The sequence below is a fragment of the Pleuronectes platessa genome, chromosome 11 (genome assembly GCF_947347685.1).
Source record: "Pleuronectes platessa chromosome 11, fPlePla1.1, whole genome shotgun sequence".
NCBI lineage: Eukaryota > Metazoa > Chordata > Actinopteri > Pleuronectiformes > Pleuronectidae > Pleuronectes > Pleuronectes platessa.
The window spans coordinates 22,029,930-22,051,094 of record NC_070636.1 but is presented as its reverse complement, the minus strand read 5'-3'; the positions used below and the strand labels follow the sequence as shown (position 1 = coordinate 22,051,094).

The 21,165-nt window shown below is 40.5% G+C and overlaps 1 protein-coding gene across 1 annotated transcript in view; it reads right to left on the bottom strand.

The window, feature by feature from the left end:
• Positions 1-1,252: 1,252 nt before the first annotated feature.
• kiaa1109 (KIAA1109 ortholog) overlaps positions 1,253-21,165 on the bottom strand; it is an 83,605-nt gene continuing 63,692 nt past the window's right edge. The window contains exons 70-90 of the mRNA XM_053435026.1: positions 20,182-20,450; positions 19,794-20,009; positions 19,318-19,498; positions 19,046-19,235; positions 18,525-18,686; positions 18,295-18,434; positions 17,078-17,273; positions 16,359-16,559; positions 15,652-15,828; positions 14,879-15,016; positions 14,117-14,359; positions 13,776-13,929; positions 11,226-11,383; positions 9,577-9,766; positions 8,814-9,031; positions 8,181-8,432; positions 7,769-7,972; positions 6,923-7,117; positions 6,009-6,143; positions 4,091-4,268; positions 1,253-2,426 (exon numbers count right to left, since the gene is read on the bottom strand). Coding sequence (XP_053291001.1) covers positions 2,210-2,426; positions 4,091-4,268; positions 6,009-6,143; positions 6,923-7,117; positions 7,769-7,972; positions 8,181-8,432; positions 8,814-9,031; positions 9,577-9,766; positions 11,226-11,383; positions 13,776-13,929; positions 14,117-14,359; positions 14,879-15,016; positions 15,652-15,828; positions 16,359-16,559; positions 17,078-17,273; positions 18,295-18,434; positions 18,525-18,686; positions 19,046-19,235; positions 19,318-19,498; positions 19,794-20,009; positions 20,182-20,450 — 4,014 coding nt within the window. The 3' untranslated portion in view covers positions 1,253-2,209. The remainder of the gene's footprint in view (positions 2,427-4,090; positions 4,269-6,008; positions 6,144-6,922; positions 7,118-7,768; positions 7,973-8,180; positions 8,433-8,813; positions 9,032-9,576; positions 9,767-11,225; positions 11,384-13,775; positions 13,930-14,116; positions 14,360-14,878; positions 15,017-15,651; positions 15,829-16,358; positions 16,560-17,077; positions 17,274-18,294; positions 18,435-18,524; positions 18,687-19,045; positions 19,236-19,317; positions 19,499-19,793; positions 20,010-20,181; positions 20,451-21,165) is intronic.

Below are 21,165 nucleotides of genomic sequence, written 5' to 3'. Positions count from 1 at the left end.
GTGGATATCACAGTGGCAGAGATTAGCGGCGGTGGTGAGGCGGGGGTCTTACAGTGAGTGTTCTGTATTAACTAGGGGGGGGGGGGGGGGGGGGGGCGGGTAGAACATGTAATTTTTTTTAAATAGGAAGAAACTGGTGGAGTTTGTTTAAAATGACTGATTTACATATGCACTAATGCATTTACCTAAAAACCCAGATCAAATACTAATTTCTGCCAGAGAAAAAAAAAAGATATTACTGTCGTCGCCATTAAAGCTTTGATTCAAACAATATGCACATAGAAAAGAAAAAAAAGACTATTCTCACTGTTCCATTTTAAATTCTTCACACCTAGCACATAAAGTAATGGATTTCACGGATTGGAAAATGAGCAGCACAAGCCCCCATGGCTCTCAGATGACAGATAGTGTTACTGCATTTGGTTGGATGTCTCCAAACCGGCGATTTACAGAACAAACGGTCATATGGTCTGTTTCTGTTCCTGAGTAATGATATTAAATCATGATGAGATCATTTCAGTATTTCATCCATCACGCATTTGTGTTAATCAATGGATCTGGTGGAATTTAAGATGCACAGAGGAAGAAGTAATCTACTTCCTGTTAGCAGAGTTTTTTGGTACGAACAGACTGAGCGAAGGAATCAAATAAAGCTAATATCTCAGACAGTTTAAAAAAGATGCACCAAGACATCTTTTATGAGAGGTACAGTAAACAAGAGGAAGAATGGAAAACATTTTCCTGATGTACCAGCTTCACGAGAATAGGATAGAATGACATCTCGACATGGAGGCAATAACATAGCTTAAGCCAAGGAAACTTCATTTAATTTAAGGGGATCAGTAAAGATTTAAAATTGCATTTCGAAAGTGTCACAAGAGATCTTAAAAAGAACCGTCGGAATCGAGCAGAGGCCGGGACATTAGGATTTTTTAGTAACTGGTTAGTGTCTGGCTTCCAATCCCACGATGCAACCTATAACACGTCTCACAAACTCCATGCATCCGGTTGGTAACATCAACTTCCTGTGCCAGCGGAAGCCAAGATAACCCTGATGACGTCACATTGACATCATTAGTGTTACTCTTTCTATTTAGCTGTGAATGTAACTGGACCAGTGACCAGGACAATGGTCCCAGTGGACACTGAACGCAGAAAATAAGGTCAACCCTTTAGAGTGGACCTTAAACAGAAGTTTTACATCACTTTAAAAATGGAAGCTACATCCAACTGAACATCTCAGAATCATAGATTAAAATTGAATGGCAATATTTTTATTAAGTTAGGAAATCAACACATTTAAGAAATTCATTTATATACACTGGTTCTACTGTATGGATTTTTAAAAAAGAGACAAAAATATGCTTGACACACCAAGCAACATGTTATAGACTTTGCAATTCACAGACCCATAAATAAAATAATCATTGTTCAAATCATATTAACAAGTTCATGATATTAGCACGATCTCAAACCTCCCCGTATTCATTTGTTCACCTCAAAAAAAAAAAAAAAGATTTAGTGACATCTAGTGGTGAAGCAACTAAATCCCCCTCCCCTTCCTAGCGTTCAGGTGAACTGATGGAGCCAGAGTTTGTTTTGTCTCTTCTAGGCTACCGTAGAAACATAGGAGACTCTGTAGATATAAAGTGTTCGCTCTGAGGTAATAAAAACACTGATGAAAATATAATTATGAAAATTCTAATCATGAAAATTAGATACAATTTCTGCTGATAGATCCCCCTAAATCCAACACACTGGAACTTTAACTGTGGCAAAACTAAAAATACATAAAGCTTATCTACCATGTGTTCCATGGGAAACAAAGAAAAGGCAATGGTTTAAGAAATCATTTCTCATGAAATATCGGTAAGCCTTAAGATAAACTTTCAAGCGATTTCAGTAAGGTCATTTACAACAGGTAAAAGAGGCAGGGTTTCACCATTAAAGCAGTCAAATAACACTAACATTTGCTACTTTGTTCAAAATATACAGAGAATAACCGCTGAAAAGTGCATCAGTTGGAGCTGCTAGTGGCACGCACCACAGTAAACAACTATGCAGATTTTTACAGGGTTTAGCAGGTAGAACGGACATGTTTGTTTGTTGTACAGTAGTCACCACTGCCGTACAGTAATCCAGTGTTTGTTACCTGTAGAGAATGTTCAGTTTGCACAGCTTTTGTAACAGTGGTTCCACTGAGCCTTCCTCAGTGCTCCTCTTTGTCGCGGCCTCTCTTCTCCTTCTCGTCCTGCAGAGCCGTGCCCAGCTTCTTGATGAGCACCGACAGCACCTTGTCAAGCGGGTCCATCACACCCCTCTGCAGCCACTTGGGAATTGTAGTCCTGGCATGGTGGAAGCCAAGTTTTTGCAGGATGTAGTCCACACCCACCGGGTCAATCTTACGTCCCGTCCAGGAGATGAGCCTGGAGAGAGAGAGAGAGAGAGATGTCCAGTTTGGTCAGGACCAAATGTTTACAAACAGCAGATGTTAATAATCACAGGATCAATTCAACAGAGATTGGTCTTTTCAAATGATTTGTCCATATGTTCTCACTCACAGCAGCTAAGCACATACACTCCAGTGCTTCAGGAGAGTCTTAAAGTAATTTTTGCTCAAGATCTTCTGTTCTCTGTGACTTTTTACTTTACCCAACTACATCGTTTCATTTTTGTTGATAACATACATAACAATGACTTATAAAATAAAGCGCTTCAACTAATCAATCTCAATCAGTGACATAAGATGTAGGTTACACAGTCCTGCGTCTCGATTAAGGGTGCTCCGATTGATCGGCCGATATTCCCACGAACACATGAGGCAAAACAAACAGCTGTCAATCATGAAGTGCAACTCTCCATAGAGATGAGAAGGAATTGAGATGGCTCACTAGTCATTTACTTCATTAAATACTTTTGTATTCAAACTTAGGAAGTTATTTCAGGACTACTTGTTCGTTTTTTGTCTCAGAGCTGATGGTTAGAATAGATAACTAGTAATCAGTATCAAGGCATCCTGGGCCGCATTGAATGATCATATACAGACAATGTAAGTGCATGTGAAACACGCTGTCTGATCACCATTTGCTTCACTGTGATGCAAATGACGTGTTAGTGCACTTTTGAGAGTTGCAGAGTGAAGAGAAACTTTATAAACTTTGTGAGACGCTGCCTGCAACTTTTCCTAATCATTTGAGCCTTCTTGTAAATTCGGCAAACGTAATAAATTAACTTATTTCTTTCTTTCTATCAGGAATGATCTGTCTGATCGGGTTGTATAACTTCCTCTGCTCCGGACCAGTGTGTGTGTGTGAGACTCCCGGGTGAGAGCCAGTCACAGCCCGACAATCCTCTCTCTGGTATTAATGCCTTTCTTTGTCATCTCTCTGTGATGTGAAACAGGGAAAACACCCCTGATCTTGAGGTTTTGGAGTGAATATACAAATAGAGTATTTTTAAAATGTGGTATTGCTGCTATTACATGCTCTACATAATATAAATGTGCATAGCCAAATGTATCTATATCTATATATATTGATATATGGATAGAGATAAATAGACATATAGACATAGTGCACTGCTTTTTCGCTTCTTAGCCCAACTGGTAACGTTTACAACACACAGAACCAGTTTCTATTGTACAATACAATTCGGAGCAATAAAGCTGATACCGAAAGGAAATAATTGTATGAATAATTCTCCCACCTCTTTTCATAACAGACCCAACAATTGTAACAAAATCAGCCCGAAATAGAAATAGAGTTTGAGTTTGTCCTTTACATGCCTCTGTTTTCCTCCAAATAGAAATGACAAGATATCAAGTCACTCTGAGAGGGACAGTGTAAATTCCAGATTTCCTCATCAGTCTTTCTTTCCTTCTCTCCAAACCCATTGCCAATTTACAATGACAGCCTTGTTTATCCGGATCTGCTTGTTTGCTCTATGCATAATTATAAAAATCTGACGTGAGGGTCTTCTCCTGTTTGTTTTGAACGAGTGCCCGGCCTGAATTTGATACCGTCATAATAAAGGGCGCCGGCCTGCTGAGAAAACACCAAACATTTCTGCTGTGCGGTGAAGCGGCGCTGACCTGAGAGTCGGCTCCAGGTGCCAAGTGTTGCACATGAACTCCCTCCAGTCCACGGTGGTGTAGTTAATGCCGTCGTCCTTGTCCGTGTCCTTGTCTCCGGAGCTTGAGCTCTCGTCGTGCAGGGCTGTTGGGCTCTTCTGACCCGGCCGAGCCGCAAACATCCGGGGGGCAAAAAGCGCTGAGAACACAAACGATAAGACTGTCGCATCAAACCCTCCACTAGAGTGGAGCCCTGCCCCGGGTTGGTGCCCACAGTGAGAAACATTGTGGGATGGGGAAAACATTTAATAAATGTAGCATTTGAGAGCTGAAGAAATTAAAATGATGAAGTGCAGCTCATCTAAAGCTAAAGCAGCTCATATGAAACCTAGTCACATACATTTTATTTTAAAAGCCTATGAAATCACCTTTGACCACTTTACTTCCACTCAAGCTAGAACATTAAAACAGATCATGAGGACAGAAATAGCCAGGGGTGAACTCAGTGACTTTGCCACAATGTATTAGTTTCTGATGGCAGCGAGCTGAGGAAACACGTTGACAGATGCAGGTGCTGCTATATGTCCCCGAAGCCTTTCCAAGAACACAACTCATCCAGGTGACAGGTCGTACGTCTACGGTTCCGAATGGATCTGGATTTCTACTTGGAGATAATAGTGGGTATTGTGTCGGGCCCAGTGCAGGACTCTGGTCTCAAATATATTCTTCAACCACATGCAGAGGTAAATCACAACGGTATTCATTATTATCCCTGAAAGTACAACCCTGATAGTTTGGACTCAAGGTCTTTGCACAGCATTTTCAAATGTCCAAAAATAAATACCTCACGTTGTGTCAACCAAATTCATGCTCAGACTCTTGTCCATCCAGAAAGCTATTCAGGATCAATAGGATCACAGAAACGTTTCTTCTCATGTGGCCTCAGTGCTGGTAGAGTAGCAAACTGCAAAACTAACTTCCTGAACTAGATTTGGAAGCGATCAGGCAAATTTCCCAGCTCCTTGATTAAAAGATGAAACCCAAAATACTTGTTCCTGACTAATCTCAGGATTTGATGAACCCAATGTTTTTTATGAAAGGTCCACAAAATGCCTGCTCCAGTCAATTTTATCTTCAAGTGAATCTTTTTTGAAATTACATAATGGAGTCAGTGTGCAAGGTTTCTGTGTGTGATTTTTAATGGATGATGGGTAAAAAAAAATGCATATACAAAAATATGAAGGTGATTTGCAAAGACCTTTTAACTCTATTCAAATTAAAATCTCCATCTGCCTGATTTCACCGATCAAAAATAAATCCAACAGGAACATTTTCAGCGTTTGCCTCTTTTCTCGGTCTGCTCACACCATCAACAGCACAAAGTGGTGGCTCTATTTTAATTGTCATGAAGAATGCATGGACGCTGGCATTAAGAGTGGTAATTTGTTCCTCTGTGACAAGAGGAAAGCCATTAAAATGCCGCGCACGTCGGACTCCTTGACCTCCCCACTGTGTGTGAAAATAACACTCAGCTGCCTACTTTTCATGCTGCTCTATAATGTGTCCAGGAGCACACAAGCAGCTCTGCAGGTCCAGAGGCAGACAAATGTGCTGCATTTATTTAGTTATTTATTCTATTTATTTATTATCTTCTTTGGATGGTTCAATGAGTCATGTTCTTTTTATTTTAATTTGTTAATGTCTTTTTGGGGCTTTTTACCCCCTTTTTTGATGAATAGGATGCAGTAAACTTGTGAAGGGGGGATAGAGAGAGAGTGGGGGATGACATGCATACATGGTCACGTTTCTCCCCCCCCATGAGTCATGTTCTTAACGAGCAGGACAATTTCCCTGCCACACCTGTGTTCGGTGACCCATGACTTTGTGTGCACAGTTGGAAGTAACTGGGTGAATGGAAGATTTCAGTTGAGACACGAACCTTTCTCCTTCTCCTTCAGGTAGGCTGAGACCAGGTCGTGCAGGAACATGATGAGCTCGGCGTCCATGGTGACGCAGATGTGGTCGGTGAATTCTGTCACAACGCTGCACTCCACCTTGGGTTTGCTGTCGGAGTCTGGATAGAAAAAAATTAATCAGGACCATAACTAGTCATTGCTTCTTTAATCAGCTTAATTTGATTTGTATATGTGTCTTTTAAATCTGATTAATACAAATATTAATAAAATTAAAACTTTGGGTTTAAGGTTGTTTCTTAAATTTAAAGAGTTTCTATTTCAAAGTCAACGACAAGGCTTCATTACCAACTGGCTGAACATAACCGGGACTGTTGTTTAAGAATCAGACATGATGTGAATATAAGCTTTTATATGACAATTTACACATTAAGTATTCCAGAAATAATTAACACTTTTACTTTTAAGAAAAAGAACAAACTGTCTTTGTACAAATACAACATCTTGCGTGAAAGTGGGGAAAGCAATTTTAATCTAATATAATAAAAGACAAATTCTGCTAATATCTCCTCACAGTCCGGTAGCTAAATGTTCTGTGTGTGTGCTGAAGAAAAATCTGGTTTAAATACACATCTCTGGTTCTGTATCTGGGAAACTAAGAAAGCTGGACGACCAGAACACGGTTCTAGCCAATCAGCAGCAATGTTCTCAGTGCTGGGAAGGCATGAACAATATATGCTGACGGTAAGCAAATCCTATTTCTTGAAACACTTTCTATCAAAGCATACAGAGTGAACATCTCTGAGGCAGAGACCAGCGGGGGTTGCTTCCACACAGCGCTGCAGGCCACAGTGACCACGCACCAGTCCATAGATTTTGTATTTTGTCTTCAGATAAGTTGAGATCAGTGGTTCATCGTAGCAATGTCCTGTCACCGTACCTGATAGAGAAGGCTCCTCTGGGTCCTGGACATGGATGGACTTGAAGTCCAGCTGCATTCTGGGCAGAGCAAATATCGTCTCTGTCTCGTGGTTGTAGCTGGAGGAGCTGCGGAAGCTGCTCAGCAGACTGGAGCTTTTGGCAGCTACTCCGCTCTCTTGGTTGTTGGCTTCCACGTTCCTGAGCAAGTTCAGCTCTGAAGAGGGAGATAAGTGAAAAGTCTTTAGAGTTTAAGGCCATGTTCACACTCCTCTGCTTCGCTAAATACTATCTGCACCTATTTTACATTTGAGATAACAGGCGGCTGCGAGGCAGACAGACGCGCTCTTCTGAAAAGAAAAGCTTTTTGTCAGAGCTGTCTGATGAGGAGAAAATTCTGAGAGACTAAAACCAACCCTTTACACCAAGCTGTCAGTTTATTAGGTACTTCTCACAAACTAATGCAATCAAATACAACAGCCCTGCACTTTTCATATGAAATAGTGAAAGTAGAGAAACACATGCAAGTTTAATAATTACTCAGCAATCAGTGACCAAAGAAAAAATATATCAAATTCTCATATCAGCTGAGCTTTTGAATGACAGTTTTTTTCATTATTGATTCCTCCACTTTTTAAAATGTTAGTGAGGAAACTTTTTTTTCTTTTTACTTTTTTTCGACAGTCTAGACCTTGCACCTATTCTGGCGCAACTTTCTGATGCTAACCCCTAAAATGATCCCATTGACTCTGTGAGGCTAAGTTATTTGGGAGTATTGAAATACATATTGTGTATTCCTGTGTGTGACGACATTAGGATGAAATGTAGAGACATTGATGTAAATGTAAAGTAAAATAATAATTGTTACCTTCGTTCCTCATGGCAGTAACATAGTTGAACCATTCTTTGACTGTAGCGACACCATGTGGAGGGTTTTCATGCCGCCGTCGGGTTATTTTGGTTATGGTGGCCATCGGGCTCTCGAGTGCCCCACATGGTTTTGTGACCATGGTGTTGTGACCAAGATGGAAATCCAGTGTTTGAACGATGTAAGTAGAAACATCTATGGAGCCTGGACAAATCAAAAACAAATGTTAGACATTAAGAACAGATTAAAAAATAAATGTATAAATTCATATCTACACTACTAATTCCAACAGGAACTAATAAGGATTTTCTCCATCTTGTTTATTCAGTGGTTATTTCTTCAAAGGATTATCTAGTCTGATTAATACCGCTAGGACAAGGTTAAGTCCCTGAAATGAACATTTCCTCCTCACCGTCCTCCCAGATCTTCTGAGCCTCAGTCCAGAAGGCGATGTTGGGCTCTTCCAGGTGGAACAGAGCCCAAGACTTGGAGCGGAAGTTGGGCCCGTGGAAGCAGGCCAGGGTCATGTGATTGCCGTGGAGGCTCATTGAACCTCCAAGCTGCACTGCGTCCTCGGGCAGGGGCATCTGGAAGAGGGAGATGTGGCAGCCCGCGATTACCTTCAACACCCCAGGCCAGTGGCGGTGATGGGCTGCGTCCATGTCTGTGTGACAAAGACAATAAGGAGAGGCAAAATGAGAAGACAAATAATCTCTCTGAGTGGAATAATAAGGCATCTTGCTGGAACTCTTGCTGATTTTATATATTATAGAGTTTTTATCCTCATATAACCTACTATCTTTTTTAAATCTGTGCTGCTTTGTTTTTAATTATCGCAGGAGCATGTTTGATTACTTTCAGTTGTTGAACAACCTTGTTTAACAACTGAAAAAGTGGTATACAAATTAAGCTTATTAGAATTTCAAATCATTTTGCTTCCTACAACCGGCAGGACTGCCTCAGACACATGCTGCGCATATCTTATTATGCCAGAGTCTGCATTAAATATTTCACACAGCAGTATAGAAGAAGAATGCAGACTTACAGAGCTCAGCAGCTCCTTTCTCTAGGTTGATGACGGGGGTTTTGGGGGGCAGGTAGGGCCCAGGGCCCCAGGTGGAAAGGGCGCGCTTGCTGGTGTCGAACTGCTGAGTGAAAAACTCCTGCAGCTTCATGCCGATCTTGATGAGGTCCGGTGTGGTGGAGCGTGAAATGATCACCTGGAAAATGTCCCACTGCAAGTCTCCGTGGACAAAGATCTCACTGGAAGGAGCAGAGGAGAGAAGATGGGGAGGGAAACAGATGACTGCGATTAAAACGGTAAGAAACGCAGGGAGGCAAATAAAGCAGCTAGAACTATTATGAAAAATATTAAACAAAACTGCATCATGAATGACTTTTTGCTCCAAACATAATGTATTTGAAACATTGATGTTATGGTTTCTATTTCCACTCCTTTGTCATGTAATTCTGCCCATGTGCAGACATGAGGAGATAATGTACCATCTTTCTGATGGTAATAATTTAACTTGACTACATGAGCAAATACACAGTTTAAATAAATAGGACTAAACGTTGTCTCATGTGAAATGGCCCCTTATGAACATCCAGAACAGAAGAACACTCTGCACATCTATTTCTTGGGCAAACAAACCTGCCCACTGTTAATTGCAACGTTTTCGGTGCTCGACCTTCATCAAACAAAGCTGCTCCTTTATTAGAATCCTCCAAACACTTCACTAATGCACTAATACAGTAAAGACAAGTGTTGCTGTGCCGCCGAAGCATTAGCTGACATTATTTCATACCTTTTCTCTGATAGGCTGGTGTCTACAGAGCACAGGTTGACCTTCCACTCGTCCTGCAGCTGCAGGTCAGCGTTACTGAACACTCCCATCAGGATGCTGGAGCCCATATAGTCCACCCGAGCCTCCGTGGAGCCCATGGTGATCTGGATCTTATGGCTGGGCTGCTGGTTTGGGTGTTCAGAGATGTGGGCTAGAAAACAAGACGGCCAGTGTTTAGCACTGTGGCACCGAGTTGCTGCTTGAACAGTGAAATGAAAATCCAACGTGATGAAGAAAATATTGAGACAAAAGGTAATAGGATTGTATTTCAAAACTATGTTTAGGACCAGAGCGTTCAATGGATTGAAAACTATTAAAACCTGTTCTGTTAGACATTTTTTTGTAGCCAATTCTTGAAGTGTGCTTATTGTTGTATTGATGTTTGGTAAATTACGTTAATGTCGCTGATGCTATGTCAGTTGGGCAGCTAAGGCCACAGGCAGTATTCACTACAGCCACATGTAGCCTGTAGTTGTGTCTCAAATTCAGGAAGGCTGCATTTGAAAACCGATACATTGCGCTTCAGAGACGTACCGTTTTTTCAAAGTGGTAATGGCGCTGGCAAGAGACCACAAGATGTCCAATGCTTGGGTATCAAGCTTTAAATCAACAGTTCAAGCTACACATGTTAAATAGGGGCATTAAATACTTTCTATTCAAGTCCAAGTTCACAAGCTCGTGTTTAAATTAGTCTTGCAGTGCAATCTGTCTTTTGAGGTGTTTTTTTTAAATAGGTCTTTAATCAAGTTTTGAAACACAAACAGAAAATCTCGTCTTTTTGCTGACTTCAGATTCCCTCAAGGGACTTTTTAGTTGTATTGCTGCCACTACACCGATTTATTGTCACAGACAGAATTAATGTCACATTTAAATTACATTAAATGTCTGCAGAATGTTGTTACGATGCTAAATATAAATGCAGAAAACATTAAAAAAGAAAACACTCAAATTACTCCCTGGATTCCACTTCTTTTCTGTGTATTATAAACTGGAGGTTGCATCTTAAAATCAGTAGGAAAAAATGATTCACACTCACGTCTTTCTCTCTAACAAAAAAAGAGCCAATTTTAAATGCGACAGTTGTTGTAAAATGAAGTCGTTTTGCTTCCTATATTTTAATTTAATAAACCTTACTGTGCAGCTATGGTTTACTTGTCTAACTCATGGGCAAAAATCGAAATATTTCAAATTCATTAGGTTTTTGCTTCACAAAGCGGTGATATTCCACAGAGTGCTGTTTTCTACATAAAACTAAATTTAATGAATGAGCAGTATCTGATGCAAAGCTGCAGAAAGAGAAATATGTTAAAATAAATGTTCATATGCACATGTCGGAATAAATATCTTTAAATATATTCGATTTACAACTGTGTGCAACATATAAAAATGCATTATAATAGATTACTTAAAAACTGCATGCAAAAGTGAGAGTAAAATGTGGAAGTGTTTCTACGTCTATATTTTATTACTGTTCTGCTCCAGGTGCAATGTAAGAGCTTTGCACTAAACTCTGGCTCAACCTACAGTTTATGCTTCTGGGAGACATACAGTCACTAACGAGTTGCAGAAAAACAGCAGATTTCTGAAAAGTCAATGCTTTGTTTACTCACAGACCATCTCCAGGGTGTTCACGTCTATGTTGCCACCCACCACCCCGCCCTTGGAGTCGAGCTTGGAGCGGCCAAGGCCGACAGACATGCTGATCTCTCGGTCCCTGTTACTGCCGACAGACAGTCGGCCCTGACTCTTCAGCCCGCTGGTGGTCCAGCTGCGGGAGCAAACACAACAGTGAGCACATCCTGAAACGCTGCTGAATAATGCAGAGGGGATCTCTATGAAACATGAATGACTTGCCCGGGAATAAACACAAAACTGAAAAGGAAAAGAGCTCGACCTCAAGTGCTGGGTCTGACTGACTAATCATTAGGTAATTATATGAATGTCTGTATGACCGCATGCCATTATCTCATTATCTCAATTGTGCCAATTCAAGGCGTGTCAAGTAGGATTACAATATTAATTAATGGTTCACCTTTGTGGTTCAATACAAGTATTTCTTTAATTAAAAAAATGTTTTCATCTCGTAGGGAAATTTGATGGTGGTTTGTGTGTGTTGTGTGTGGTCCAGGCATCAATCATGTTGTGTGGACCTAAATCCGTATAGTTACTTAACAAAATGATTCATTAAAGTTTATGGGGTATAGACATGTTTTGACGTTAAGGTTAAATTAAAGTTAGTTTAAGGTAAATGTTAGGTTTAAGTTAAGGTTAATCTTAGGTTCAGGTAAGGTTAGGTAAGATGAGTGTCCTCATTAAGATAGAAGTACAAGGCTGTGTGTGTGTGTGTGTGTTTGAGTGTATAAGTTATGAACTGAGCGAAAGAGGCTCAGAATATCACATGATGGACGGATGTGTCCATCAAGTAAAAAATGCAGCAAAAAGGGATTCCAGGTTATTTTTCACAGCTTTCCTGATTGACTTGAATCCCTCCTCGACTAGCTTGCCAGAATTTTTACTTCCACATTTAAGTTTGAGGCCAATTTGAAGCAACAGCCAAAGGACTTAGATATATAAGACCTGAGGGTGGAAATGATACGGATGCAGGTTTATGTATAAATATTTATTAATTGTTGCATCCTCTCTCGGTGTTTGCACAGAAGGTACTGCATGAGGATTATATCTTATTTTCACAGTTTCTCTTCCTCGGAAATATTAAATTATATAAATGTAAAAACTTTATGAAATAAACTAAAATATTGGGATAATTGGGCAACAAAGCATTAATTCAATCATTTTATATGAATACAAGAATAAGATTTTTTGCTATCATTTATATGATAGCAATAAGACTGTACAACGCATCTACCTCTGTCAGAGCCACCATCACAGAACTGCACTAAATATACCTGTCTCAATTCATCATTTTATTCAATAATATTGTCTTTTGCACACTCTGTCTACATATTTTTACACTCACAGTATATTATCTATTGTATCGCCAAATACTTACATTTATACCCGTACTATATATCATATATTATATCATACTCTTTGTATATTCTTTGTATATATATAAGTATTTTATTTATACATGTTATTATTATTATATTTTACTATTTTTACTATTATTATTATTATATATACTGTTGCTGCTATTGTTACTATATACTGCTATTATATTGGTATAATTACTATCTATAAATATATATTATATACTATATATACTGTACTATTTTTGATATACTGTCTAACAATAACATTACCATCATATCATCAGTACTATTACCATCATCTGCCACTGCACCTTATCTACCTATTTTATCTTGTGTTTCTGTTTTTATTCTTTCTTCCGCAATATTTTATATTTTATATTTTATTCTATTGTATTTTATTGTATTCAAATGTACCGGCTGCTATGACGACTTAATTTCCCCTCGGGGATGAATAAAGTAATCTATCTATCTATCTATCTATCTATGATAAAAAAAAAAACGGCAAAAGTCTGACCTCGTGGGAAATATGCCTATTCACTCATTTTAAATTAGCTAAGTTTAAACCATAGGTACTTTGCAATGACAATATAAAAGGAACTCATTGTGCTGGAACCACAGTTCTTGGGAAAAAAGGTCTCTTCTCAAGGACGGAAATTTAGTGAACTGTCTCAACCGGTACTGCAGCATTTTTTTATCAGCCACCATTTAAAAAGTACCGTTTTTTTTTCTATTTTACTTCATTGCTTCGATATAATGAGGCCACAGAAAAAAAGCGTACAACAGGTTGGCGGACGTCAAAGTCCTGATAATCTTATTCTCGTTCATGTTTACTGTTGAAGTATCATCATTATTATACTGTCTATTGCATTACCGCCACCTGGTGGACTGCTTGTTGTAGTCGGTGGTTGTTCATAAGTCAGAAGCATAATTTGTCTCCCCTGGTGGAAACGCAGGCAATCAATGTTCTGCAGGAACTTTTCAGTTCCTGGAAGAAGGTTCCTGGGACTAAAAGTTCCAGTTGCAGCTTTAGATGAAAAGACTGATGCCACTCATGTCTAAATAAAACTACAGCTGTTTTGAGTCTCTATGCTAAGCCAAGCTAACCATCTCCTCAAGCTATTAGAGGAAAAATCATCCACATGACATAGTTCTGAAACTGCGACTTACGTGTTGTTTCCCATTACGTTGCTCATATTCATTTGGACGGTGAGCTGCTTCAGGTTGATGGCGAACACCACCAATGTCTCCCACGGCGCCCCCTGCTGACCTGCTGCTTTACCATTTTTACTGACGGAGGGAGTGGATGTCTTTGTGACTGACTCTATAGGAAAATTAACAAAGATTAAAGAAAAGGTGATCCAGAGCAGTTCATAATTTCCATTGGTTGGGGACTATGCTCATAAACATCTGAGATGTGCTTCTGCATTAAGATTCACTAACTTTATAGTATAATCCATTTCTACATCTCATTCTGTATGCAGGAAACACTGAGGAATGTCGGTAATCACCTCTCCGAGGAGCAGAAGAATCAGACACACTCCTGGTGCGAGCTGGTGCAGGGGACTTGAGGTGACCCAGGCCGCCTGGGGACATGTTGCTTCCAGTGGAGTGCTCTGAAAAGACGTTGGGAGACTGGGGAATGTGTGTCCCGGTGCTGCCGTCCCATGTCCTCCAGTAAGCTTTCCGGCTGGACTCTGGGGACAGATGTTGCGTGACGTTTTCAGCCGAGTCGGGGGTGGCGGGGCCGGAGGCTGAAGCAAAGTAAAGGTTGAGAGGTGTAAGTAAAGGACAGTCTTGGAAATGTCAATGGGAAACAGTAGGAGGAAATGTTGGCTGAGGGAAGGTCAGCGTGACTAGATATTAAAAATTAAAACTAGCTAAACCTGCAGTGGATGAAGACAATCGTAAGCTAAGATTTGAAAAATCATGAATTTACTTGCACAGTTCTGCATTCAACAATGAATGAATAAATTAATATTTACCTTTTTTTATTTTAACAAAGTCTTATCACTACTAACAAACTGAAGTCAACTACGAATAGGCCGAAAGTTTTATTAAAAAAAAAAGGTGAGTTTTGTCAGAAGCATGAAGAAGCTCTTTGTTCATCGAGATACTGGATGCAACGTACTGTATAAGCCTAAATTTGGCCACACAAGTTGTGTTTGGCATGATGTCGGATAAAGTTCGCAAGATTTTCCACAAAATAGATAGTGATAGATAGTAAGTATACTACTAGCCAACCAACAAACACAGAACTGTCAAAAAGTCACCTGGCAGGTTTATTGTCTGGTCTCCGAGGAAGAGGCGCCTGGCGATGCTCCGGCGGTACCAGGCTCTGGGGAAGGCCAGGATTTCACTCAGTCGTCTCATGTCGTACTTGAAGGAAGCCGAACCGATGTCACACACAGCTAAGAGGAGAAGATTATATTGTTCATATACGACACATTCCTGTAAAATGTGCGAACAAATGTACCTCATGACAAATCTATAGGGGAAAAATGATCACCCTATCATCAACCATCTTTTCTACAAAATATCCCATTCATCTGCTCAAAGCACTTACTGAAGGATAAATCATCTGTATTGTGTTGGATTATTATGTTACTTAAAAGGTTTTTCACATTCCTCAAAGATTCTACACTTTTTGTTTCACCCAAATGTCCTTGACTCAACTGCTACAATACATAACACTATGTCAGTCCCAGATTGTGGGAACTAGTATTAATAAAAAGAAAAAACTGTTGGAATGAAATTTTACACTTCATCGGCAGAGAGAGAGAGAGAGAGAGAGAGAGAGAGAGAGAGAGAGAGAGAGAGAGAGAGAGAGAGAGAGAGAGAGAGAGAGAGAGAGAGAGAGAGAGAGAGAGAGAGAGAGAGAGAGAGAGAGAGAGAGAGAGAGAGAGAGAGAGAGAGGCTTAATGGCTATATATATATATAGCCATTAAGCCTCTCTCTCTCTCTATATATATATATATATATATTTGAATGGAGAAGACGAATAATCGAATGCACAAGGCTGCCTTCACCGGGGCTGACGATGTACCTGAGATGTTGATGAGGGTGGTGTCCATTTTGCCGCCTTTGGCAGGAATGAAGCTTTCGATGAATGTGGGGCATCCTGTTCTCCTCATCCTGGATAAACTGACCTTCACAAACTCCAGGTTGATACTCAGAGAGTCTTTCCTCCCTGTTACAGAGGATGGCTCCTCGTCTACTGTACCTTAAGGAAAAGAGGAAATAATTATGATGCTCTTTAAACTTTAATCTGTTTTTATCAATCAATCAATCAAATTTTATTTGTATAGCCCATATTCACAAATTACAATTCGTCTCATAGGGCCTTAGGACCTTAGGAGTAAGGAAAAACTACTAAAAAACCTTTTTAACAGGGTAAAAATACGTAGAAACCTCAGAGAGAGCCACATAGACGCAATAGATGCCACGTGCAGGAAAACATCATCAAGATTAAATTATTATTTTATGGTTATTCTAATTCATACTAGACTTATATATTCATATTTGCACATTTTTATTTAACATGCTAACAAGTTTTTTTTTAACATGGGTAAAACCTCTAAAAAAGGCGATTGGCTCCTTTCCCACTAAAATAGTTAGTTGGTTTTATGACCAGGGGAATAGAGGCTTAAGTCTTTTTCAGCCATAATATTAAACACCGATTTTTGTGAAAACCTGTGTCACTGTTTCATAAGCACACAACAACATTACAGCAGTTTTCCCCTCTCCTCGTACCTAATGGCCCCGGGCCCGGAGGTAACCCAGTCACAGCAGATTTCTGCTTTCCGGCCCCGTAGGGGTGGAAAACGTAGAGGGAGAAGTCAGACATGCAGGCGGTGAAGCTGAGGCCCGAGGAGTTACTTGGGGGGCCGGTGAGGTCCGACTGACTGCTGCTGTGGCGGCTCCTGCCTAGAGGGCTCCCCAATAACGGAGACGCTGGAGGGAGGTGGAGGAGAGAGGATGTAAGACTGAGTAGGAATAAATAAAGTAAAATATGATAACCAACAGTGGTTGTTTTTTGGACACAAATGATAAAAAAGAAAAAATCTGAAAAGAGGAAGCTAATCAGATCACAGGTCTAAATGAACTGCCTGTTGCACACTACTTCATATTCATAGTATTCTGTAATATTAATTCACATCCAGTTCCCTTTGGACTTCCGAGCAAACTGTATATTTCCTGTACATGTGACTGGACTAAATAAAAAATAAGACCCAAGAGCAGAGTAATGAATGCAGGAGAACAGGCTGTGAGCGACATTAAATCACACAGGGCCCAGACATAGCATGGAGTGACTGCTAATAGATCAGCTCACAGTGTGTAGCAGACTGAGTGAAAGAACAGTAAAGAGGACAAAATGTGTGTGAGCTGGACCTCACACCCTTCATTCTGCACAACCTTTGCTAACATTAACCATTATTATATTGAAACTGAATGCAGAGTCATTGTCACACCTTTGCTTGGTGGTGGTTTAGGGATATGTTGCCCCGGCGGGGTGGAGGAGGGCTGGTGTGGTCCGTCGGTTGGGTGGCCTCCTGTTGGGGTCTCCAGTTCCCCACGGTTGGAGGAGAAGACCAGGTCTAAAGATGGTAGTTTGAGCATACACTCCACCCTGGACATGGGGAGGCAGCTGAAGCGGATCTGAGAGGGCTGGACACAAATGAAAACCAAAGATATGAATTAAAAACTACAAATACACATCTGCCTTTTTTTTTAAAAAAACATAAATCAAATAGACTAATAAAACTGATCTGTTTTGTCTCTGATCTCCTCCGGCTCTGTTTCCATATCAGTGGGGCACCTACACACAAACGGCACATTCAGAGTTGTGTGTATGTGTGCATGTGTTTATCTTGACAAGGAAATATTTTATGCAGGAAATGAAGCAGGGCAAATATGACTTCTAATTATCTAATTCAATGGTACTTCTATGAGAATGAGTAGTAATAATAATAATAATAATAATAATAATAATAATGTAATACATCTATGAAAGAATTGGTTAATACGTGATCGTTCGGACCACCTTCAATCAAAAAGATCATCATCTATCAGCACAACCATGGTAGGTATTAGAAGATATTTGTATATTGAACATTGATTAGAGTTTACAAGCATAACAAATGTTAAAGATGAAGTTGACTGATTATTTTAATAATTATTATTCTTACTTTTCTTTAGATACTGCAAAAATAATAAATTAGTGAAAATCGAATGTTGTGACAGCTCTAATGGGAATAAACTATAACCACTAAAATATACACAATATAAAGTATAGTGCCCACGACACAGAAAAACTCTGGTAAAAATCTTTTATCTAATAAATTAGATTTTATAAAAAGGGATTTTGGTAATTCGTTTTTTATTTAATTTAACTAAATTAATTATTTTTAAAGTGTTCTGTTTGATATATTATTAACCTCATTTACTTCTTTTGATTAGGGATTTTTGAGAAGTATGACCCGAGGAGAAACGAGAAAAACTTACCAAATTGACAACATATGAGTAGAGCAAAAAAAATTAACTCATCAATAGGATAAGATGAACGATGTAAAATGTGTGAACAAGTTACCCAAACTACTTTTATTTGTTAAGGTTATCATCTCGTGCCGTAAATGTTTGTGAAAAAATAGTGAGCGAGCTGTGAGAACTGCAGTCAGGTTGTTCGTACCTGGACTCTGACGTAGACGACCACGTCCACAGGGAAAGAGGAGTAGGCTGAAGTGGAGGAGGAAACCAGTGAGGTGGTGGATTCCTCCAGCTGTTCCACGGGGTCAAACTGACCCATGTCCTCCTCTTGGGAAGCTACAGCTGAGAGAGGAACACCAACACTAGTAAAGACGTCCTTCATACACATGCACAATAAGTATCCTTGAAGATCAGTTGGTGCAATGAGACAACCTGCGTAGCTCCGCTCCACTGGAGTGATAGGAATGGTTTCCAGGGCTTTTTCCAGGAAGTCCAGCAGACAGGGGCTGATGACCATTTCCTCTGGCAGAGTCTGGAGGGCCACCCAGGCATACAGCTTGGCTGCCTTAACCCCTCCACTGCCTTTACCTTTGGCTGCAGACACATGAGAGCTAGAGTCACGGCTAAGGTCTAAACCAAACGTCTGCAACACTTCTGGCAGTTCATTTCGTAAACTTTAAATTAAGCGGAATCACTTTAACAGTAGTTTCTGTCTTTCTCTCCGTCTTTGGTGTAATTCCCTATGTGGTGCACATGAATATGCATGAGCCACTCTGATCAAAGGTGCCCTCTGGATTCATGCCTTAAAAATAAAGGATGTAATCACATGCATTTGATTCGGAGGGTCTGCGTGTGGATGTAAATCATCACATCGGAGCGACGTGGCACTCTTAAGTTCGCTGATTACGGATGGTGCTCGTGCATGCAATTAAAAATGAGGGAATGCTCAGTACCTGATGGGATAGGTGGGGGCGGGGGAGGTAGGAGCGAGTTAGTCTTGCTTTGGACAGCATTGGGAGGGTTGGGAGTGCCGATATCTTTCATACCATACAGCTTTGACTCTTTGGAGAGCGTGCGGGGGAGAGACGATCCACGTGAAGCATTGGGCGACTCCGTCTTCAGGGTCTTGGAGTTGTAGTGCAACTGCAGGGAAAACGTTACAAAATAAATAAACAGAGCGCAGAAGAAACTTGTGGATAACTTGGATACTCAGGGAAAAACTGACCTTGACGTCTACTCCTGGAATGTAGAAGACTGTGGTCTCCATGTCATTAGATTTGGTCTGCAGAGAGGAGGGACATTTCTTTCCAGCTAACAGATGGGTTGTGGAGGTGTAGGTGGGCTGCAGCTTCTTCTTTTTGGGGGGAGATTCTTGGTCCAGACTCCTCAGGCTGCGCTCGCAGCTCCTATAGACCCCGCAGGGATAGAGGCTTGTCATATGTAGAAGGAAGGTTTGCTTATGCCTTATTCTGTTTGGTTAGCTGAATATAGAATGTTGTACTTCTTGTTTCCACTGAGAACAGCCTGTCATCTCTGTCTCAGGTACAGCATTAAAACTTTATTTGGCAAACCTTTCCTGTGGACTTTATAGCGTAGAGTTTGATTTGACTTTTTAAGCAACATTATTTAAAAAATGAATTGGTACAGACCTCAAGTTAAATTCTGTAGTTTTCAGGATGAATAACATGAATTTCATCGTACCTCTTTAAGGCAATGTCCTCGTGCTCAGGCTGCTGAGTAGTGGGGTGAAGGACACACTTCCCGCTGTCAATCTCAACACGGACATCCAGCTCAAAGTCAATGTTTCTCTCAGTTGCTGGGCCACCGAAGCTGCGGTTGGCAGGCGTGCTAGGCCAGCGCTCGCTGAAGAGCTGACTCACGGCAGAAAAGCCAGAGGACTTCTTGTGAGATGCTTGGCTGTGAACAAACAGTTAAGAGGATGTTTATTGTTTTTTGAAAACTGCAGAGCTGCATTCACGGTTGAAAACATTAATCATAAAAGCAAAGCTTTCACGCAATGAGATTAACGGCGCTTTCCTTAAAATGTTATCACAGCTATGCTTGAGTGGACAAAAACAAGACAACTCACACAGGCCTTCGGTAGCTCTGTGGTTTCTCACGCTCAAACTCGTCTTCCTTCTCGGAGTCTTCGGAGGAGGAAGAGGAAAGGTCGTCGCGCCGCATGTCATCATGCTGGAAGGGAAGAATGGGTGAGAAGACAGCTGGTGTGCCAGGGGCACTGAAAACTGAGTGATGGCCCTCGCTAGTTGATGGAGAATGAAGATGATGGTGATGATGAAGATGAGATGGCTCATCAATGGAGACTGACAACAGGTCCACCTCTGTCTCCTCAGGGAACTTCAAAGAAGGGCAGAAAGTAAAACTCACACAAGGGGACAGTTTATACGTCTGTATAAAGATCTTCCTATTTAAAGGCATCAATGAAGAATTTTGCTGATGTAGTTGATGACTTAAGTAGGAAGTTAGCCAAGAGATCGTAACTTTGAAGGAGATAGTGTTTTGTACCACGTTTTTTCTTGTCTTTATTTATAGCCATTCAGGGTTTGTTTCAGTTTTATTACTCCATGTTACAAAACACTACCAACATGCCACTGATCAGAGGAGGTGAGAGGTCAGATACTGTCAGTGGAAAGAAATTAAACAAAGAGTGTGAAAAACAGGAAGATGACCAAATACATGACACCACCACAGGAGCAACGGAAAGACACACTTTCAAGAGGATGACCATCCCAAAGCACCGGAGTCTGCGAGCAGAATGTCCTTAATAGCAGCAGGAGAAGAAGCCCAGCTGTCAGAAACAACCACAGATGCCCGAGAAAGGTTTGGAAAGAGGCTGACTGCTGCTGGACACTGATAAATGTGTGAAGAATGAAAATGTTCGACGAAAGCAAACAACATCTGAGACTAATAGAGATTTGTGACCAGTCTGAGGATCAGCTCAACAACATTGATTGTCTTGACTTTTTTTAAATCCAAGAAACCCCAATCATGTTATTAATGTAAGTTTGTTCCTTAATGATCGACCAAAGGAAGTAGGTGGTTAAGATGACAG